Source organism: Pelodiscus sinensis, chromosome 1, assembly GCF_049634645.1.
Source record: "Pelodiscus sinensis isolate JC-2024 chromosome 1, ASM4963464v1, whole genome shotgun sequence".
Classification (NCBI taxonomy): domain Eukaryota; kingdom Metazoa; phylum Chordata; order Testudines; family Trionychidae; genus Pelodiscus; species Pelodiscus sinensis.
This window is the reverse complement of record NC_134711.1, coordinates 324,702,493-324,725,084: the sequence shown is the minus strand read 5'-3', so window position 1 is coordinate 324,725,084 and position 22,592 is coordinate 324,702,493. Positions and strand designations below refer to the sequence as shown.

The 22,592-nt window shown below is 52.5% G+C and overlaps 1 protein-coding gene across 10 annotated transcripts in view; it reads left to right on the top strand.

Annotated features, from left to right (window-relative positions):
• ARAP1 (ArfGAP with RhoGAP domain, ankyrin repeat and PH domain 1) overlaps nucleotides 1-22,592 on the top strand; it is a 218,000-nt gene that overhangs the window by 99,626 nt on the left and 95,782 nt on the right. For 6 of the 10 annotated variants that reach the window (XR_012900822.1, XR_012900821.1, XR_012900823.1 and 3 more), the window contains one exon: nucleotides 9,434-10,263. Coding sequence is in view for 2 of the 10 variants with exons in the window: in XM_075919630.1 (XP_075775745.1) it covers nucleotides 9,527-10,263 (737 nt within the window). In the remaining 8 variants the exon portion in view is untranslated. Of the gene's footprint in view, nucleotides 1-9,433; nucleotides 10,264-17,209; nucleotides 17,475-17,560; nucleotides 19,004-21,101; nucleotides 21,769-22,592 lie in introns of those variants that run through there. The other 4 variants (XR_012900825.1, XR_012900827.1, XR_012900828.1 and 1 more) reach the window with 4 other exon arrangements.

Here is a 22,592-nt window from a genome sequence, read left to right as displayed (position 1 = left end):
CTCGAGAGGTCATCGAGTCCAGCCCCCCGCCCCTAAGGCAGGACCAAGCTCCGTCTACACCATCCCTGACAGATGTCTATCTAACCTGTTCTTAAATATCTCCAGAGAGGGAGATTCCACCACCTCCCTTGGCAATTTATTCCAGTATTTGACCACCCTGACAGTTAGGAATTTTTTCCTAATGTCCAATCTAAACCTCCCCTGCTGCACTTTAAGCCCATTACTCCTTGTCCTGTCCTTAGAAACCAAGAGGAACAAATTTTCTCCTTCCTCCTTGTGGCACCCTTTTAGATATTTGAAAACTGCTATCATGTCCCCCCTTAATCTTCTTTTTTCCAAACTAAACAAGCCCAGTTCATGAAGCCTGGCTTCATAGGTCATGTTCTCTAGACCTTTAATCATTCTTGTCGCTCTTCTCTGTACCCTTTCCAATTTCTCCACATCTTTCTTGAAATGTGGCGCCCAGAACTGGACACAGTACTCCAGCTGAGGTCTAACTAGTGCAGAGTAGAGCGGCAGAATGACTTCACGAGTTTTGCTTACAACACACCTGTTGATACAACCTAGAATCATATTTGCTTTTTTTGCAACAGCATCACACCGTTGACTCATATTCAACTTGTGGTCCACTATGACCCCTAGATCCCTTTCCGCCATGCTCCTTCCTAGACAGTCGCTTCCCATCTTGTATGTATGGAACTGATTGTTCCTTCCTAAGTGGAGCACTTTGCATTTCTCTTTATTAAACCTCATCCTGTTTACCTCTGACCATTTCTCTAACTTGCTAAGGTCATTTTGAATTATGTCCCTATCCTCCAAAGAAGTTGCAACCCCACCCAGTTTGGTATCATCTGCAAACTTAATAAGCGTACTCTCTATCCCAATATCTACGTCATTGATGAAGATATTGAACAGTACGGGTCCCAAAACAGACCCTTGCGGAACTCCACTTGTTATCCCTTTCCAGCAGGATTTAGCACCGTTAACAACAACTCTCTGACTACGGTTACCCAGCCAATTATGCACCCACCTTATCATGGCCCTATCTAAGTTATATTTGCCTAGTTTATCAATAAGAATATCATGCGAGACCGTATCAAATGCCTTACTAAAGTCTTGGTATATGACATCCACCGCTTCTCCCTTATCCACAAGGCTCGTTATCCTATCAAAGAAAGCTATCAGATTAGTTTGGCATGACTTGTTCTTCACAAACCCATGCTGGCTATTCCCTATCACTTTATTACCTTCCAAGTGTTTGCATATGATTTCCTTAATTACCTGCTCCATTATCTTCCCTGGGACAGATGTTAAACTGACCGGTCTGTAGTTTCCTGGGTTGTTCTTATTCCCCTTTTTATAGATGGGCACAATATTTGCCCTTTTCCAGTCTTCTGGAATCTCCCCTGTCTGCCATGATTTTTCAAAGATCATAGCTAAAGGCTCAGATACCTCCTCTATCAGCTCCTTGAGTATCCTGGGATGCATTTCATGAGGACCTGGTGACTTGCTGACATCTAACTTTCCTAAGTGATTTTTAACTTGTTCTTTGTGTATCCTATCTTCTAAACTTACCCTCTCTCTGCTTGTATTCACTACGTTAGGCACACCTCCAGACTTCTCGGTGAAGACCGAAACAAAGAAGCCATTGAGCATCTCCGCCATTTCCAAGTTTCCTGCTACTGCTTCTCCCTCCTCACTAAGCAGTGGGCCTACCCTGTCCTTGGTCTTCCTCTTGCTTTTAATGTATTTATAAAAGGTCTTCGTTTCCCTTTATGCCTGTAGCTAGTTTGATCTCATTTTGTGCCTTTGCCTTTCTAATCTTGCCCCTGCATTCCCGTGTTGCTTGCCTATATTCATCCTTTGTTATTTGTCCTAGTTTCCATTTTTATATGACTCCTTTTTTATTTTGAGATCATGCAAGATCTCCTTGTTAAGCCAAGCTGGCCTTTTGCCATATTTTCTATCTTTCCTACACAGCGGAATTGTTTGCTTTTGGGCCCTTAACAACGTCCCTTTGAAATACTTCCAACTCTCCTCAGTTGTTTTTCCCTTCAGTCTTGCTTCCCATGGGACCTTACCTACAAGTTCTCTGAGCTTATCAAAATCTGCCTTCCTGAAATCCATTACCTCAATTGTGCTGGTCTCCCTTCTACCTTTTCTTAAGAGCATGAACTCTATTATTTCATGATCACTGTCCCCCATACTGTCTTCCACTTTCAAGTTCTCAACTAGTTCCTCACTATTTGTTAAAACCAAATCCAGAACAGCTTCTCCTCTGGTAGCTTTTTCAACCTTCTGAAACAGAAAGTTGTCTCCAATGCAGTCCAGAAACTTATTGGAGAGCCTGTGCCCCGCTGTGTTATTTTCCCAACATATGTCTGGATAGTTGAAGTCCCCCATCACCACCAAATCTTCGGCTTTGGATAGTTTTGTTAATTGTTTAAAAAAGGCCTCATCCACCTCTTCCACCTGGCTAGGTGGCCTGTAGTAGACTCCTAGCATGACATCACCCTCATTTTTTACCCCTTTTAGCTTAACCCAGAGACTCTCTACACAGCTATCTCCTACGTTCATCTCCACTTCAGTCCAAGTGTGTACATTTTTAATATACAAGGCAACCCCTCCTCCCTTTTTTCCCTGTCTGTCCTTCCTGAGCAAGCCGTACCCTTCCATACCAACATTCCAATCATGCGTCCCATCCCACCAGGTTTCTGTAATACCAATGATATCATAGTTGTATTTATTGGTTAGCAATTCCAGTTCTTCCTGCTTATTACCCATACTTCTCGCATTTGTATATAGGCATCTAAGATACTGATTTGATCTTGCCTCCCTGTTGTGCCCTGACCCTTCTTTCTCCTTGCCATTATAGGCCGTAGTCCCCCCCCATTTCCAACCCATCTCCCAGTCCCACACATTCAGCACTTACCTGTGGGCTTTGCTCACCTGTCCCCGTCGAACCTAGTTTAAAGCCCTCCTCACAAGGTTAGCCAGTCTGTGTCCAAATAAGGCCTTCCCGCTCCTGGAAAGGTGAACTCCGTCTCCACCAAGCAGTCCTTCCTGGAAGAGCACCCTGTGGTCAAGGAAGCCAAAGCCCTCCTGGCGACACCATCCTCGCAGCCAGGCATTCACCTCCAGGATGCACCTCTCTCTGCCCGGGCCCCTACCTTTGACAGGAAGGATCGAAGAGAATACCACCTGCGCCCCAAACTCCCTCACCCGTACTCCCAAAGCCCTGTAGTCACGCTTGATCCGCTCAGTGTCACACCTGGCAGTATCATTTGTGCCCACGTGGATGAGTAGCATGGGGTAGTAGTCAGAGGGCCGGATAATCCTCGACAATGCCTCCGTAACATCTCGGATACGGGCCCCTGGCAGACAGCATACCTCTCGAGATGAGCTGTCAGGGCGACAGATGGGCGCCTCCGTTCCCCTCAGAAGAGAGTCTCCAACCACCACTACCCTACGTTTCTTCCTCGCAGTGGTGGCAGGAGACTGCTCAACCTTGGTGGTGCAAGGCCTGGTCTCCTCCACGGTGGGGGGAGAATCCTTGTCTCCTGCAGAAAGTAAAGTGTAACGGTTATGTAACAACACAGTGGGAGGGTTAGGAGCAGGGGTGGAACACTGCCCGCTGCCGGAAGTAACCAGCTGCCAGTGCTCACCCTGCACCACTGCCTCCTCCATAAGTGGCTGGTCAGCAGTCCCACATCCTAGGACAGTGACCTCAGTGGACTCCACAGGAATACTGTCCAGGAATTCCTTATGGCCTCGAATGCTCCTCAGCCTGGCCACCTCCTCCTGTAGCTCTCCCACCTGCTGCCTGAGAGATTCCACCAGCAGGCACCTTTCACAACGGTTGTCTCCCCCAGCCTGGATATCAGTCAGTGGGAATTGCAAGCCACAAATACTGCAACACCACACCAGGACCTGGGTAGAGGCATCCATGCTCAGGTTCTCTGTCTGGATACAGGCACAGGTGGAGGAGACAGGAGAAGTACTGGCACAAGCGCTTCGGGTCTTCATCACCATCAGTCACTCCCTCTGCGCAACTCCCCTGTCCGCTTCGCTCCCTGGTCGCTCTGCTCTGGCTTTTTAAAGCCTGCTTGCCTAGGTCAGGCCTGCCCCCTTCTGAGTCACACAGGGGAAGGCTGAGCCTGAAGAATCCTACTTTGTATTTAAGCCACTGCTTAGGTCTCATGAAAAACAACCCATATGGGAATGGTTTAAATGGAACCAGTTAACCCATTCTTTAATTGCTGACGGGCAGGCTGTTCTAACTGGTTCAGAGCACCTCTGAAATGCAGCCAGCTCTGGGGTGGCTGCTACGTGGTGCATCACAGCACTGCATAGCCATCCACTCAATATGGCTCAGACAGAGCTCTGATTCTCCTCCCTATCCCCCACAAAAACCCCTTCCTGCTTCTCGAGTGCTATGGATAACATCACTGTCCCTCCTGTCACTCAGGCCATCATCTGCAACTTGCACCTTTCACTAGCTCCTCCCTCTTAGCGATGGCAGAATCTGCGAGATGTAGACATTCTGCTCAGACACAGTCTTTCCTGGCAAAAAATATTTACCTAGGCTCATTGCTACAACACCCTTCTCTCTGGCTTTGACAAATACAACCTCGCCCTGCTCAGATCCTTTCAGGGCCATCCACAGTCAGGGTGTTAAAGAGCGGTTGTTTGGCGAACGGTGTAGTCAATTACACGATTGTAGGCGATAAGGAGAGCTGCTCTGCATAGCTGCAGTGGGGATAGCCCCTAGAGATGGTGCGAGCCAGGACTGAGCAGTCTCAGCACACGCCAGCTCTGGACCGCTGCAGCTGTGCGGTTTAAATGTAGTAAGAGTTGTTGGGTTCTTACTACATTTAAAATGCAGAGGCACAGCGTCCCGGACCAGTGCAAGCCAGGACTGCTTGGTCCCAGCTCGCGCAGAGTCCTGCAGCCTATTCATGGCAGCCAGGGCTGGCTGTGGGCAGGGGTGTTCCAGCAGCAGCCCCTGCGTGTGGCCAGCTCTGGCTTCCATGAACAGGGTCTGCCTCCGGTGCAGCCTCTGCCCACGGTGAACCTTGGCCTGCCGCAGGCCAAGGCTGCTTTGTAGCAGCCTCCCCTATCCCCCCACCCCACTCTGCCACTGAGGCAGTGGGGGGGGGGGGGGAGGAGGAGGAGGGAGGCAGCACTGTGGAGATGGTGCTGGGAGGAACCGACATACAGAAGCAGCAAGGGGGGGGGGGGGGGAATGAGTAGTAGCTTATGCTTATCGGGTAGTTGAGTAGTCAACTACTTGCTAACATCTCTAGGCAGAATCTGCAAGATTGAGACATTCTGACAAGACATGGCCTTTCCTGGCAAAAACCATTTCTCTAGGCTCTCCTCACTGCCACAATGCCATTCTCTGCGGCCTTGACAAATACAACCTTGCCCTGCTCGGATCCGTTCAGAGCCATCCACAGGCTGTGTTTCCAGCCTGCTGTTTGGTTGTATTGCTTTTCTCTATGCACCTCTCCCCTGGCTCCCCCTTTTCTGTTCCCTCAAGACTGCTCCCAGTCACCCCCACCAATGTTCTCTCTAGTCTTTTCTGTCCATGTGTGGAATAAAATGTTTACGTGCTCCGAGGCATGTGCAAACGTGCACCACCAGTAGAAACAAAAACAGGTAGCTGTGAGTGCTCTGCTACTCAGCTGGGCAGCACTGGAATCTCTCCTGAGCAGCGGCAGAAGCGCACAGCTTATGGCAGGGGTGTCCAAACTTTTTTCAAAGAGGGCCAGATTTGATGAAGTGAACATGCATGAGGGCCGACCATTTTGCCTGACATTCTTTGAACCATTAAAATTAAATGCAAATTAACTATTTTATGCAAAGTTTATTGCAAACGGCATACTTTTCATTTCGTCACATGGATGACAAATCTAAACAGGTGTTAAATCACTCTGCCTTTCATATCTGAAGGCCAGATGAAAAAAAAATCCAGGAAGCTGAAATATATGTCAGGAACATTGTAAAGTACATTACATATTATTGGTAATAAAGGTTGTCTGTCAACTTTTAAGTTAAAAAAATATGAACAGGAACATAACACCAAGTATACATGTTGTGTCCAAATATATTTATAACTGATTTAGACCAACTGACATTAACTGAGATTTTACAATGTATTCATCTCAATACATATGGATTTGTTGGGGGCCATAAAAGATAGATATTGCCAAATTACCCATGGGGCTGTATTAAACCGGAACACGGGCCGCAATTGGCCCGCGGGCCGGACTTTGAACATGCCTGGCTTATGGGAACACAGGCCCTACCTATCCTGTCCCTTTCTCTAGGGCTGTCCTTAGTATCGATGGGGGCCTACGCAGTACTGTCCAGCTGGTGCCCTGTGCCCCATGGCAGCCAGGGGCGACAACAGTTACGTAGCGAGGTGATTTGTATAATCGCCAGCAACTCTCCAGTGAAGTATTCTTAAAGCGCATTTTAAACTAAGGTCTTGGGGAGTAAATTCAGAAACTGACAGTACGTTTCTGGGGTGGGCACATGCCTGTGACATGGCTCCATTCCCACGCGAGTGGCTCGTTCCCAGGTTCAGTGTCTGCTCATCGCTGGGGCAGGCTGTGTCACTGGTAAGTTAACTAGCTCCTCCCCGGAGGAAGCAGAGCCACGGAACAGGGATACGAAGCGGCGGGTGGGTGGATATTTAAGGCTCAGTGGTGCCCCAAATTTCCGGGTGCCCTATGCAACTGCATATTCTGTGTGTGGTGAAGGATGGCCCTGGCTTTTGCTATCCAATGGTTGAGCTGTGCTTGCTTCCCCTCAGCCCTTGATGCAGCCTTCTCTTCCCACTAGCTAAAAATTCAAATAAGCCCCTTTCTGCTGTCTTTCCTGCTGCCCCTCACGCAGAGACGACCTGTCCCTCTGGGAGGTGGGGGACACAATTTAAAGGTTTGGGGTGTCACCTCTGGCCCCTTTCTCACTCCCCCTCCCACAGCCGCTCCAGGCCAGCACCACCATGTTTCCACTCCCCTCACACTCCTTCTGCACTTACTTCTCCCATGGCCCCCCACAGGTAACGGGGACAGGACTGATACCCCTGCACCTCTTTTGGTGGAGCTGGGCTGTTTCAGTCCCCATCTCTCTTATATGCGCTGGGCGCCTCCTAGTGAGGCCAAGGGGTAGTGCAGGTACCGGTGCCTTTCCCAGGCATATCTCTCTCATCCCAACTCCTACCCTGCCAGAAATCTGGCCATGCGCCCCCCTCCATGTCACCTCTGTCCTCGTGCAAAGCTGCCTCCTTGTTCTCCTTCAAATCCCTCCACGGAACTCCTATGCCGTGATGCCTACAGAAAAGGGGACAGCGGTTAGCAAGGATCCTAGAAATCCATTTGCCACAAACCCCCCATCCCCAATAGTTTACATTTTCCCAGAGAATCTTTGCTTTTTACATTGTGTGAAAAAATAAAAGCATATACTAACAATTCACTCATTGTTAATGGAGTACTGGTATCTGTTGCTCATTCAGTGTGCACAACCACCATGGCTTGTGGTTGATTTTTGCGCTTTACATTGACATAGCTAAACACACGTCAGTCAGTTGCTTCTGGCCGATCGAGGTTACTCGGCTACATATAGGGGTTTGTCTTTTCATGCCTCTCAAATTTCACATCCGCCTCCAGACAGAGGCCAGTAAAGTTATGAAAAACAGTGACAACTTTTACACCCCGTGCAATGCCCGCATCCCTGAGTTTGACAAGAACAAACTGCAAATGATGTTTGAAAGCAGGTAATTGTAGAGCATGTGGAGAGCGTTAAACATAAACCTAAAGAAAAGAAACACAGACGAGGCTTAACCAGCAGCGTTAGTGGCAACCGTAGAGAAAATATTGTGTTGAACTGATACCTGTGTAGATTGTGGCAAGGGAAACTGGCTCAGTGTTTCATTTTAATTGTGGAAAACCATGGCATTTTGGGGGGGGTTTATTGGAGGATTTTGTTGCATTTTGGGGAGAACTAGGTTCCCTTGTGGTCTGGCTACTGGAGTGTTGAGAACCCTGCCCACCCTGCAGATCAAATGTCCCATTGGGTCCTGGTACTCCCTGCTCTGCCTGGTGGTATCCATTGGTTGTCTCTTAGATTATAAGCTCTTATAAGAGCAGGCACCATCTTTTAGCTCTGGGTTTGTACAGCCCCTAGCACCGTGCTCCATGATTGGGTCTCTGAGGTGCTGTGATAAAACAAATAGAAACAATTAATTAATAAGAGATTTGGGGAGCTTTGTCTGACCTGTGTAATCCCTGCACCTTGAAGGATGGAAGGTCTTTCTCTTGTCTGGCTACACCTCCCCAGACAGCATGATGAAGGCTTTTACCTCATTGCTGCAGCTGACGCTCTGTCAGCCGAGGCTTTGGCAGCATGAGTAAGAAGCCAGAGGTAAAGGAGCATCTCTCTGAGAATTGGTGGGCCTCGAAGGGGCACTGGCTTGACTTTCCATCCACTTGCCACATTGCAACAGTCCCTGCTCTTGTGGTTCCCATCCAGCTGCCACTCTGCCTCTGCTGAATGTCCCTCTGCCCCTCTGTACACAGGGCATGGATGTCTGATGTGTGTGTGCTGGTCCCCAATAGTCACCTGCTCCTGCCTCTTTCCTGCATGCTCCTGATGGGAACATTCGGAGTTAGAGACAGAAGAGCCAGACTGGCTCACCGGGTCCAGCCAGCATGGGAGTGTTCCTTCCAGTCCGTCCCCTGCTGCGACATCAGCCGGGCTGTTTAATGTCACTTCTCTTTGGAGAAATTGTCTCAGTCGCACATACTTGGCTCTCAGAGGTGCGTTTTGCTGATGCTAACTCCAAAGCGGGCGCTTCCTCATTTCCTGATTTGCTCTGTGGGTACATAGGCGACATTCATGGCATGAACTCATGCTGGATCCAGCTGATTTGGGGACAAACTGCTAGATTTGCCCCAAAACATCTGAAGGGAGTCTCCTAAAGCTGCGCTTAGGGACCTGAATGTGTGGCTTGATTTTCTCCGTGGTGCTGATGTCTGTGGCATTCACGGGGCTCAGGTGCCTGGAGGCTGTGGTGATTCAGGCAATGGAAGAACCTGGATAGAATAGAATGGCCCAGGCTGCCAATCAGCCCACTTTCATCTCAACTGTCTCATGAAAATATTGGCTTTAGTGTCTCCAGGTCTCAGTTTTCCCCTCTGTAAAATGGGGTAACAATCGCATGAGATTTCAGTGAGACAACCCAAGGAAGGATAGCAGGACGGAGCTGCTAGGGAGGGACTGTTTCCTCCCTGTTTTCTGCCGTGATGTCTATTGTCTTGGTACGCAGGAGGTGGGTTGGAGGCTTGGTTCCCTATTCTGTAGCAGCTGGGTCAGCTACCATGATGCCTAGCACAGTCTTACAAGCTCTTTGGTTGTTTCCCTCTAGGCGTGGACGCCGCTTTGAACCACGTTGCGTGGCGGAGAAATGAACTGAGGTGGAGTAAGACCCGTCTCCTCGGCTGGGCTCCCCCATCCCACGATGGAGGACGGGGCGTCCCTGTCTATGGCGGAATGGCTCAGAGCCCTTCACCTGGACCAGTACCTGGAGAGCTTTGAGAAGAACGAGCTCTGGAAGGTGTCAGACTGCAGGAACCTGACGGACGAGGTGCTGACCCGGATCGGGATCTTGCTGCCAGGCCATCGCAAGCGCATCCTCTTTGGCCTCCAGAAGGCTTTTGTGGAGGCTCCACCAGTCACGGAGAGGCCCGAGCCGGCAATGAGGAGGCCAGTGCCCATGAAACGCAACATTTTCCGGGTCAGCACGGATGCTGCGGCCACCCAGGCAGAACCGGAGCCCACAGGTCACTCGGCCACGCCGGCCAGCAGGAAGCCTCCTCTTCACACAGAGCCCGAGAAACCTGCCGGCCTCAGCCAGGTGCCCCCTCCCATCCCCCCGCGGCTGGGGTGTCGCCCTCCTGTCAAGTTCTCTTCAGCGCCACGGTCTGTCTCTGTTGAATTGCCCCCCGCTGTCCCCTGTCCCGCCGGACCCCCCTCCTCCGCTGACTTTGCCCCTGAGCTGCCTGCTCCTCCACCAGCCAGAGACAAGCTGGCTCTAGGGCCAGAGTTCCCTGAAGGGAAGGAGAAACCGCTGCTGCCCCCTTTGCCGATGAAACGCCACCAGCTGGAGACCAAGCCCCTCTCCCTAAAGGTGCCTGCCTTGCCAAGCCGGCCGCCCTTGCTGCCCCCCAGGGCTGTGTCCCAGAGGACCACCAGCAGGTAAGACTAATGCTGCGGTGGGCGGGGCGGCAGGCGGGTGGCTGTGGAATTGGATACAGGCCGGGCGTGCAAAAGGTGCCTTCCTCTTCTCGGTTGGGCTGGGTCCGAGGTTGGGAGAGGGACGCCGAGGAAGCCCGGGCGGTGCTGGACTGTTGCTGACCCCGAGCAGAGCTCAGTGCACCGCATGGCCAGTCTGTTGGACCTAGGTCTGGGTCACTGGCCGCAGCCGTGAAGTCCAGGAAGGGTCTGAGGAAGCGCCTGGGCCTCCCAAACCTGTTTCCCGAGGGTATGTCTACACAGCAAAGTTATTTCAAAATAACTTTCCTAGCGTCTACACAGCCAAACTGCTATTTTGAAATAAATTTGAAATAGCAGAGCGCTTATTTCAAATTTGGTAAACCCCATTCTGCGAGGAATAACGCCAAATTTGAAAGAGCTATTTCGAAATAAGTGCTGTGTAGACACTTATATAGAAATAGGGGTCCGCCAGCCTTCCCAGGGTGCCCTGGTGGCCACTCCAGCCTCAACCAAGAACACTCCTCTCCCTCCCCCCTCCCCAGAGCCCTTAAAGGGGTTGACTCTGGACACAGTGCCAGCTCCCAAGCCTGTCAGCAGTCACTGCTCTGACCCAGTGGCCCCAAAACATGAGCTAGCAAGCCACTGACAGCCAGCCCTCCACCGCTCCCCAGGAGCAGTCTGCCAGCTCCCTGGAGCCTGCCAGGGCCCGGAGAAAGCAGGTGCCTTCCTGGTCCAGGGTGGAGATCATGGACCTTGTTCAGGTTTGGGGGGATGCCCCCAACGTCCATGATCTCCACACTAGATGGAGGCCACCAAAGGCCACATGCGAACCCAGGAGCAGGTTTGCGTGAAAATCAAGTTGGTCCGGTGAGATCCCCAACCCTGAGCCCTGAGCTTCCCCTCCCCCTTCTTCCCCTTGTTTCCCCCTTCCAGCTCCCTCCTCCCAGGTTTCCCCCTCCCCTCTCCCACCCTCTCTCTTCCCCTCTCTCGCCTCCTTTCCACAGTCTCACCAGAGTTTCATTATCCCCCCCCCCCCCCAGTGTTCTGGGGAGGCTGGGGAGCCACGCCACACCCCCTTGCCTCTCTTCTACTCTCTGGTGCTCTGTGGAGGCTGGTGAGCGCTCCGTGCACTGCCCCACCCCTCCCCTCCCAGGGGCTGGGGCCTCAGCAGAGGGGGTGGGGCTGTAAGTGGGGCTGGGGGCCTGCCTCTCTCAACACCAGCTGCACCAACTGCCCAGGCCACCGGCAGAGTGGTGTTAGGGGAATGACTGTCTCTCTGCAGCATCGTGCTGACCACCGGGAAGGTTTTTGATTCATTGGGAGGGGGTTGAGCTACTAGCACAGTGATGACACCAATCTACTATCTATTTGAGTCTGTCCGTCTGTCTGCCCAAGAACTCCTCCCTACATGGTAAGAGCTAGCATTTACAGCCGGACAGACGTGCCGGTGTGTATGGAGATAGCTAGATAGACGGATGTGCAGGTGCGTGTGCAGGTAGCTAGACAGACAGACATGCAGGGGTGCATGCAAGTACCCAGGTTTGTAGCTTCCATTCGAGGTACAAGACAAGAGACACCAGACAAGGGAACAGTGCTGGCCAGTGTGGCAGGCTGTGGTCTCTGCACATGCAGAAGTGAGGGGCTATATAAAGCTCAAAGCATGGTCACTGCCAGTGGTTTGGTAGATAGAATGCGGCCTCGTGATCTGTACGCAGGACCTGGGAGGAGGGACTCTGGAGGTAACAGCCTTTCTAGGAACATGTACAGCTCCGGTGACAGGAGCAGCTCAGGCTGTTCTGGCTTCTCATGTAGCCTGGAGCAAGTCTCGCAATCTGTGTGTGCCTCAGTTTCCCCTCTCTGCAAGGTGGGTAGGATCACGGGCCAGCACTGAACATCGTCTCGTTATCGTGACCTTTCTGTCCAGGGCGGTTTCCTGAGGTTCTTAGGAAGGAGCGCAAGGGGGAAGAAGAGATGCTGCTGTCCTTGCATAGGATTCTGGGCCTAGCTCAGCAGCATGCTCTGATGTGGGACAGGCCTACAGGTCTTGTCTCTTTTATTTGGTGCAACGCCGCCCCCTGGTGCTGAATTTCTGCAACTGACACGCCGAAGAGCTGGGGGAAGAGACTGATACCTAGGAAAGGGAATGAATATTCTGCAAACGTTTCCAGCTGGTTGTTTTACATTGTGTAGAGAATTGGAAAGTCAATACAAAAGGGGACTTCCCGCAAAAGAAAGCCGATCCCTTCAGCAAGAGGAGTTGTCTGTGCCACTAACCTGCCTGAGAGGCATTCAACTTCCCCCATGAATCCAGAGAGGCATTCCCTATCTATCTACATAGCTGGATGGGGCACACGTGTGCTGAGCTCTCACTGCTAGATTTTACCCTCACAATACCCGCTATCCCTGTGGGAAACTGAGGCACGGGGTAGATTAAATGATTTGCCTGGAGAGAAAGAGAGACACACACGCCCTGTCAGCATAGCACAGCAGCCTTTATGTGCATGGATCCATGTTTTGCTCTCCCTGTTAGAGTCGGCATAAGGAACTCATGAAGCTTTTGGACTTCAAGGAAGCAGTGGACAACCTGAAAACGCCGAGAAACATGGCTCTAGCTCCTGTTTCCTCCCCCTCAGCACGTGCGCCGGCCCCTCTGCAAAACTAGCCACAAACAACAGGGAAACTGGCCCTGAGCCCACTGACACAAATGTACCAAGCAGCAGCCAGAGCAGTGATAGTGGCCAGCACTGATCCTCTCTCTGGCTGGGAAAGGTCACAGCATGTATTTACTGAGCAAGGGTCTCCCGCCTCTGCTATGGCCCCTGCTGGCCCTGCTGTCAACGATGCAGCCGAGTGCATTTGTCTCCAATAGGATCTTTTTGACTGGTTACACTGAACTTTTTTAAAGAAAGAAAGCGGCTTTGACACAGTTTGCATATTAGTAGGAAACTAAGAAAATTGTCAGCGACTTAACACCTGACAGTGGAGCTGTGTGCGGGACACCTATGGAGAAGAGGGGAAAACGATAGCCTGCCTGTGCCTTCAGCAGGGCTCAGCCGTGACCACGGGAGTGGTGCCAGGGAGCAAAGAATTACACCAAAGATGTTAAATAATTCTTGTGTGCACAGTCCGTGGTTGGTTATGTCTGCCTAGGGACCTGCATGAACACCTACAGGCCTGTTTGCCTAGGGACCTGCATGCACCCCTGCATGTCTGTCTGCCTAGGGACCTGCATGAACACCTACTGGCCTGTTTGCCTAGGGACCTACATGCGCCCCTGCATGTCTGTCTGCCTAGGGACCTGCATGAACACCTACAGGCCTGTTTGCCTAGGGACCTGCATGCACCCCTGCATGTCTGTCTGCCTAGGGACCTGCATGAACACCTACAGGCCTGTTTGCCTAGGGACCTACATGCGCCCCTGCATGTCTGTCTACCTAGCTACCTGCATGAACACCTGCACGTCTGTCGGCCTAGCTGTTTCCATGCACACCTGCTTGCCCATCTGTCACTGTTATATCAGAGCACCTGCCACAGAAAATCAGTATCTACGGTGACTCTTTGAAGTCTCCTGCTCTTCTCTCTGTTTGGGGTGAAGACTCCGCTTGGGGCTTTTGTTTTGATCCGTAACTTTGCTGAGTGGGTGTGTGGTATGTGCCACACAGACGAGAAAGGCAGGAAGACACTTAGGGCCAAATTGTGCTGTCAGTTTCTCACATGCTGCTCCCCAAAGAAAGTAAAGGGAGATGGGCATATGAGAGTGGAATTGGGCCTTTGTGATCAGCATGAGAGATGGCACGGGCAGGCACTGGCAAAGAGCAGTTGGGGGGGGGGGGGAGGAGCAGCAGGTTCTGCTGGGACAGGATTTGTTCCATATCTGTCTTGCGGGTTCCTCTAGGTTTTCCATCATTGTCGTTATTTTAACAAGTCTCATAGGGGTAGCTGTGTTAGTCCATAACTTAAAAAACAACAAGTATTCCTGTGACACCTTAGAGACTAACAAATATATAGGATCATAAACGGACACAAATCAGACATCAGGAGTGGTAACACACATAAACCTGTAGTGAAACATTTTAACCTCCCTGGACACTCAATAATGGAATTAAAAGTAGCCATCCTTCTACAAAGGAATTTTACCTCCTAATTACAGTGAGAGAGATGATTTTGCGGAAAAACTTGCCAGCTGTCTACACTGGCCGCTTGAATTTCCGGAAAAGCACTGATGATCTCATGTAAAATCATCAGTGCTTCTCCGGAAATACTATGCTGCTCCCATTTGCGCAAAAATCTTTTTACGAAAGACTTTTGCACAAAAGGGCCAGTGTAGTCAGCATAGTACTGTTTTCCGCAAAAAAGCCCCGATCGCGAAAATGGCGTTCGGGGCTTTTTTGCGGAAAACCGCATCTAGATTGGCCACAGACGCTTTTCCGCAAAAAGTGCTTTTGCAGAAAAGCATCCTGCCAATCTAGACGCGATTTTTCTGAAAATGCTTTTAACGGAAAACTTTTCCGTTAAAAGCATTTTCGGAAAATCATGCCAGTGTAGAGGTAGCCTGAGAGTGCAGAACTGGAATTCATTTACAAATTTGACACCGTCAACCTGGTCTCGACTAAGGATATTAACTGGCTAATGCACTACACAGCCAGTTTCCTCTGCTTTTGACATTCACATTTTCACATCAAAAGCTATGAATGGGACACATCCATCCTACTTAATTAGCTTACTTTTGGTTCTACAATTGCCAGGTAACTGCTTTTGCTGTTATATATAGCTTGAAATCTGTTATTTTCACTCCAACTGATCTGATTAAGTGAATTTTACCCACAAAAGCTCATGATCCTCTATGCTTGTTAGTCTCTAAGGTGCTGCAGGACTGCTCGTTGTTATTTTAACAAGTTAATGCAGATCTAGTCTGAGAGTGCAAAATCCATGCAGTGGCCATGGTTAGTGCTACAGATTGCTAATACGGTGGTAGCGCCTGTGTTAGCTACAGACCAGGAACCTGGTGTGCCTGGTGCTGCACAAACCCATTTCAAAAAGAGGCTCCCTGTCCCATAAAGCTCGCAGCTTGAAGGCAGCTGGCTACAGACAGGCTGAGGGGGCAGCGTGATGAGCAGTGGTTAGAGCCTGTGCCGGGAATGCTGGAGCAGGCTGTGTGTGTGGGGGGGGGGGGGGGTCAGCCTGGTGGTTGGTACTAGTCCAGTTATATTGTGCTTCAGGTCAGGGGCCCCAGTCGGACCTGGGAGCGGGGGTTGGTGGGGAGGGCTGAGCAGCTCTCTGGGGTTCATTATGAACCTGACCCGTCTCACACTGACTCCCTGGGAGCTGGCCGGGGGCACCATGCAATTGACACGTTTTCCTCTCAGTGTAGCACATTTTGCATTTCGAGACGGACACGGGAGCTGGCGTCCGGGGCATTGTTTGCAGAGGCAAAGAAGAGTGTTAAGCTCCATGATACGCATCGTCTGGGTGACCACCGACCCTCGCATCTTGAACTACGCCATCCTCAGCACTTCACAAACCGGGGGCCTCCACGCTTTCTGAAGTGCAGCCCGCTCTGGGGAGCAGGGTGGTGGGTGGGTGGCCCACAGAACTGTGGCAGGGGAAGAAAAAATTGAGCCAAGGATCAGAGCTAGCCTGGAGGATCGGGGTCAAGCAATAAACTCCGGGGTCCAATAGGATTCTCCTAATTGAAACACAGCACTTTCTCATGCTCATAACGAGGGGAAAGAACAGCCCTGTTAAGGTGCTTGTTGTGGGGAAAAAGTACCGTGTGTTCCTGAAGGGTATGTCTACACTAGCTTGTTAATTCGAGCTAGGTAGGCAAATCAGGCAACCGGAGTTGCAAATGAAGCCTGGGATTTAAATATCCCGGGCTTTATTTGCATGTTCCCATCTGGCCTCCATTTTTAAATCCCCCTTAGCTCGAACGAACTGCCCGCGGCTACACGTGGCAGTTTAAAGTTAATCCGAACTAAATCCTTAGTTCAGATTAGCTGTTACTCCTCGTGGAATGAGGTGTAACAGTTAATCCGAACTAAGGACTCTAGTTCGGATTAACTTTAAACTGCCACGTGTAACCGCGGGCAGTTCGTTCGAACTAAGCGGGATTTAAAAATGGCGGCCGGACGGGAACATGCAAATAAAGCCCGGGATATTTAAATCCCGGGCTTCATTTGCAACTCTAGTTGCCTGATTTGCCTACCTAGCTCGTATTAACGAGCTAGTGTAGACATACCTGAAGAGATTAAACCCATGTGGCTGGCGTGGTGCAGGGCTTGGTGTGGGTGTACGCGACTGGCGTGGCGCAGGGCTTGGAGTGGGTGCATGCAGCTGGCGTGGCGCAGGGCTCGGTGTGGGCACACACAGCTGGCGTGGCGCAAGGCTCGGTGTGGGCGCATGCGGCCGGCGCATCGCAGGGGTCGGTGTGGGCGTACACGGCTGGCGTGGCGTAGGGGTCAGTGTGAGCACACACGCTAGTTTGACCAGACACCCAGTACCCAGTCTAGTTCTAAGAGGGAGTCTCCCAGGCAGGGAGTGAAAAAAAACCCTGCCCTTTGAACTGGCCACAAGAAGCAAGTCTGTGGGAAGCAGTTACTCAGTGAATCGCTACCTCTGGGTTTGCCGGGGCCCCTTGTGTCTGCCCTTCAGCGTGGCCAGGGACGTGGCGTGCATCTGTGTCACTAGACAGTGCTGAGGAAAGAAATAACAATCAGGTAGATGGCCCTTTACATCCGGAGGTTTTTAGGTAATATAACGCTTGGTCGGTTGCGCTTGCTGTCATTCATGGTAACCTCCCTTTATACTTGTCGTTGGTGGTAACCAGCCAGCCACTCAGCCGTGTGAGGCAAGGGAGGGGGAACTTTTTTGGGGGAGTGAGTGAGAGGAGGAAGTGTTAGCCTCAGTGTATGCTGGGTGGCTTTTTTTTTTTCTTGCTCCGGTGGGCCTGCTCTTTCAGGAAGTATTGTGCAGCTCAGAGAGAAAGGCGACCCGAGAAAGCGAGCGAGGCCGTGGGGCGTTTGTGTGTGTGCATGCGCTGGAGGGCGTTCTGGACAGCCAGTGCCTTGTGTGAAGTTTGCAGAGGGAGAGCCAGTGGGGGCAGGCCTCCGAACGCAAGTATAAAAGCGCATTGTGTTGCGTTTCCCTGGCGGCGTCCCGGAGGCAGGGACGAGAACCCTCACCACGCTCTTCAGGTGAGGCTTCGGGTTAGAGTGCTGGACGGGGAGAAGCGGGGTTTGTGAGCGCAGCAGCAAAGAGGCTGGCTGGTGGGGGCCGGGGAGGCGCATTCTGCACTTCAGAAAAGCTTTCTTTCCATTTCCTCGTCCACCCGTAGTTTCTCTCTCACTTTCTCTTCATCTTTCTGCCAGGGGGTAGTTTTGTTGATCCCATCTGTGGTTAGTTTAAATTTGTAGTGGCCGAATGGGAGCCAAAGGGTTGGGAAACAGCAGCTGTGGAAGCATTAAGCTACTTAAGAACGGCCAGTCTGGGCCAAGCTAATAGGCCCTCTAGCCTGGTGTCCTGTCAGCGACGGTGGCCGGTGCCAGGTGCTTCAGAGAGAGTGAGCAGAACTGGACGACTAGTGAGTGATCCGTCCTCACTTGTCCAGTCCCATCTTCTGGCAGCCAGAGGTTTAGAGACCAGAAGAACCCGGGGTTGTATCCCTGCCCATTTTAGCTAATGGCTAGTGGTGGACTTGCCCTCTGTGAATGGATCTCACTCCATTTTGAACCCAGTGTTGCTTTCGGCGGGGGTGCTGCATTCTACTACCCGGCACGGGTTAGAATTTGACGCCCACATCATCATCACTGGGACGCAGCGGGCCGCTCTCAGAGCCGGGAGTGGGAGAGATGGCTGGCTGGTCTGTGCCGCTGTGGTCTGGGATTGCTGCCTCCTGGGGGAGCGATAGATTACGGATTGCATGTAGGCCGCTCTGTTGCTCGTTGAGGTGGTGGCCACGTACCAGACCCGGCGGTGTCCTTGCTCAGGAACAGTGGAAAAGTGAGGCAGGGCTGCTCCGGGAATGACGTGCCGTCCTGCAAAGGAATTGGCTGTCTTCGGAGGATCCCATCACTGAGGACACTCCACAAGTGACCGGTTTCCATGGCTCTCGCTACCCAGAGTCATGGGGCCTGGTTCTGAGCTGCTGTGTGGCTCCGTGACAGGCCAGAGAGAACCTTGGCAAGGAGGCAGACAGGCAGCCCCCCCCATCACATTGCTCTGGGCTTCCTTTGCCACTGACCTTTGGCTGCTTTGCAAACAGCTGCAGCGTTTCCAGGTTCTTCCCAGCTGCCCGGTTGGTCTGCTCACACCAGTGTCGTCTCTCCTGGCCCGGAGGGAGTCCTGGGGCTACCAGGAAAGGGTTAACAAGATTCTTGCTCTCAGCCTGGAGGCAGATGGGAGAGAACAAGGGGAGCCCTGTTGTGAAGGGCAGAGCCAGCCAAGCGATGTCTGGGCCCTGACTGCACGGGTGCTCTCTCTGCTGCCCCGCCTCTCTGCTTTCCTGTCTTCGGCTTGGTCTGCCCTTGGTGGCTTGTGCTGTTCTGCAGCCTTCTCCGTGGTTTCATCTAGTGGCCACGAGGGGAACAGAACAAGGGTCTGTTCTCCAGGAATTTGCTGTGTCCGGTTACCAACGACCTCCGCTGCAGAGCTGGCGGGTGACGTGCCAGTGGCGTTGGGCAGAGGCACAGGGCCTTGCACTCAGGACGTGGCTTCGGAAACACTGGTAGGCAAGGGGAAAACCAAGGGCCAAACACAGAGCCTGGACCAGAGCGCTGTGCTGAGTGGCTGTGTGCCCACCCCATGCTGCAAGGGCAGGGGCTGTGTTTGCATCCAGCAGGGTAAATGTGCATTCGACAGTGAAACTGAAGGTGGGAAGGCAGCCAGCAGCTGCGTCCCTTGATCCGCTTTCCTTCTCTGTTCCAACCCCCACCTCTGTGGGAGGCATCGCTGTGCTCTCTCTGGTCTGTGTGTGTGTGGGGAGGAAGGGGGTTGCTTGCAGCTTCACCTTTAAAACTGCCCCCTACTGGTCTGGTGAGCTGGCTGCCTGCTGGGTTTTTCCCCACCTTTGTTAGGATGGGCCAGTGGATCTTGCGTCCAGGCTTGTAAATGTTCCTGGGGATTAAGCGAGGCTGTGCACCAGAGCAGCTGAGGGCGACGGTCTCTTCTAGTGTAGTCCCTAGAAATTCACTCTGTTGACACGGGAGAAGAGGTATTTCTGAGCTCTTCAGCACTGCAGAATTCCTTCCTCCCGGGCGCGGCGCGTCAAGGTGGGTAATAGCTCTCACACGTAGGGCTGCCAGGTGTCCAGTTTTGAACCAGACAGTCTGGTATTGGAGCTTTCTGTCTGGAAAACAAATGGAGAAAATACCGGACATAGAAATGTCTGGTATTTTCTCATTAAGTCAGTTTTATTATTGTCAGGAGTATCAGTAGGTAGTTGTGTACTGTCTGGCTGGTAGGCACACTCATACTGTGTGTGCGTATCTACCAGCCAGGCAGTACGCAGCTACGCAGTAGGGGGGAGGTGGGATGGAATCCCCAGGGCTGGATTCACCTGTGCGCCCCGCCGGCACCTTGCGCGCAACGGGCAGCACCCCGGGATCTGCATGTGCCCAGGCCAGCCCCGCTCCCCACCGGCCAGTTCCCCCCCAGCCAGCCCTGCTCCCCCCAGCCCCCAGGAGCAGGGAGCCCACGGTTGGGATTTCACTGCAGCCCTTCCGGGGGGAGTAGAATCCCTTCGGCTGTCCCGTGTCTCTGCTGGCTCTGCAGAGCGAATGGGACCCGCTGCTCAGCCCTGCCAGTGTAGCCGGCAGACGCGAGTCGGGGAGGGCTCTCGAGGACAGGTGTGGGGCATGAGGGACCGTCCGCACCGTCACATCTCAGACTCTCACCGCACCCACGAGGCCTCCACTGTTGGTTGCAAATGCTTGTGTCTCTGCTGTGTGGTCCCTTGAGAGGAAGTCCATGTGGCCTGTTCCCAGGACACCATTGTGCTGCAAGCTATAGCGGATGCGCTGCAGTCCCTGCTGTGCTGTAGCCAGGTACCGACATCTTTCCAGCGCGTCTCTCGGGTGAGTGCTTTCCCGCTCGACAAAACAAACGCATGGAAGGGAGATTGGGCTAAGGGGGGGGGGTCCGGATCTTGGGCAGCTCAGTGTTTGCTCAGTTCTGACCCAGCCCTGGCTCCTACTTCGCTGGTGTAAGGATGGAGGATACAGGGCCGATTCGGTCACCCACCCTTGTGCCGTGTGGCCCCGTACAATGCCCCTGTGCTCCAGGCGAGAGGAGAGCCCAGGGATTGGGTGATGAAGATTAAGGCTGAAATTAAAGACAGATGCTTTCAAAAGTATCCAGAGGCATTAGCAGTGTGTGGGTCGGAGGGGCTGAATCCCCTGGAAGTGACTGTCAGGCTCTGGTTGGTGCTGACCCCCTGGCTATCTGAGGGCCGTGCATTTACACGGGTGAAAGACAACGATGGATCTTTGGTCAGTTCTTAGGACATGTCTGGGCTGCAGTAAAAATCCCGGGGCTCTGAGGCTACGGCTACACTGCCATTTTTTTGCGGAAGAGGATATGCAAATCACACTTGCATTTGCATATCGTCTTCCGGTTCTTTTTGCGGAAGAGGTTTTGCCAATAAAAAGCCCCGTGTAGACTGAGCCATTTATCAGAAAACCCCCTCTGTCACAAGATCCCTTATTCCTCCAAAATCGAGGTTTACAGGATCTTGCGAAAGAGGGTTTTTTTCCGACAAACGGCCCCGTCTACACGGGGCTTTTTATCGGCAAAACCTCTTCCTCAAAAAACCCGGAAAACGATATGCAAATGCGAGCGCGATTTGCATATCCTCTTCCGCAAAAAACCAGCAGTGTAACCGTAGCCTGAGTCTCCGAGCCAGAGTCAACGGGACCCCATCGAGTCTCTGAGCCCAGACCTCTCCCCTGCCATTTTTAGCCCTATAGTACGAACCCCGGGATGTGCATGTCACCTCGGGCACCAGGGGGACGAATCTGGCGTGAAATCCCTCACTCGGTGTCAGGAGCTACCATCCTGGGGGACAGGCTCAGCAGAGAGGTGAAGGGCTGCCTGTGTCCTGGACTCCTGATTCTCCGCTCGCCCTACAACTGTCCCTCTGGGTCAAGGTCACTGGGACGGGAAGCGGGGACAGGTTGCCAGCTTCTGCCCACCTGGTACTTCCTCTGCGGAGAGAGAACTGCAGCTTCCTGGGCAGACAGTCGGCCTCCTTCCTGTGACACAACATTCACACGGGGAGTGCAGTCAAGTCAACATCCCCCACCGAGGCCCAGTCTGACCCTGCACGTGCCGCTTGCACCAGCCCTGCACCGGGGCTTGAAACCCGCCCGCTTGCTTTGCCCCGGTGGCATTTCTGCCCTTTGCTCTGGAGATGCCAGGAGGAAAGGAGAGCTGGGAACTGTGCGACGCGGGACCAATCCAGCGTGACGTGAGGTTACAGCCCTGCCTCGCAGTGTAAGCAGGGATTAAAATGCAGGAGGAGGCTTGGCCCCACGGAAGCTAGGGCAGAGGGAAACTGAGGCTGGGTGTTAGGGAAGTGCCCTAGATGGGAGGGTACGAAAGGGGCAGGGGTCCCCTGGCTTCAGGACAGTTAAATCCGGATCGAAGAAAGCGCTGGAGAATTAACAGTGGTGGATCTGGTGTGACTCAAGTGGTGACCTCTTCAGGTCAGGGACCGTCTCCTTGTTACAGAACGGTGTGGTGCCTCGCACAGCGAGACCGTGATCTCGGACTACCCCTGCCCACGTCCCTAGGGCGACTGTTGTACAGACAGTTTTGTGATGGGCCCTGGGGAATCACTTCTTGGAGGTCATAGTGTTGCCTAATGGTTAACGTACTGGCCTGGGACTCTGGAGACTGGAGGCCTGTTCTTAGCTGTGTGCCTTGCTCTGTGCCTCAGTTTTTCCATCTGGGAATGGGACTAACTGCCTCCTTTTGGGAAGCGCTCGGAGCTCTCTGGTTGAAGAAGAGCGAGGGGGGTGTTAGTTTTAGTCTACGCCCCAACTTGCTTTGGTTCTGAGGGGTGACCCTGTTATAATTTGAGGGGCTGTGGACATAAATTGCTCTGTGGCACAAGACAGTAAAGGTGGAGAAGCCCCATTTGGTCTCCCAGTGTGCCTGTGTGGGCTCAACACAGACCTGCTTCCTGTGGCACCGTGCCCAGTCTAAACGGGTCCTAAGTCTCGGGCTGCCTTTCCTGGGAAAGAGATTCTGCCCCAAAACAGCTCTCACTGTCACAGTGAGACTATCTGAAGGGCTGCAGCTTGCTTGCACCCCTG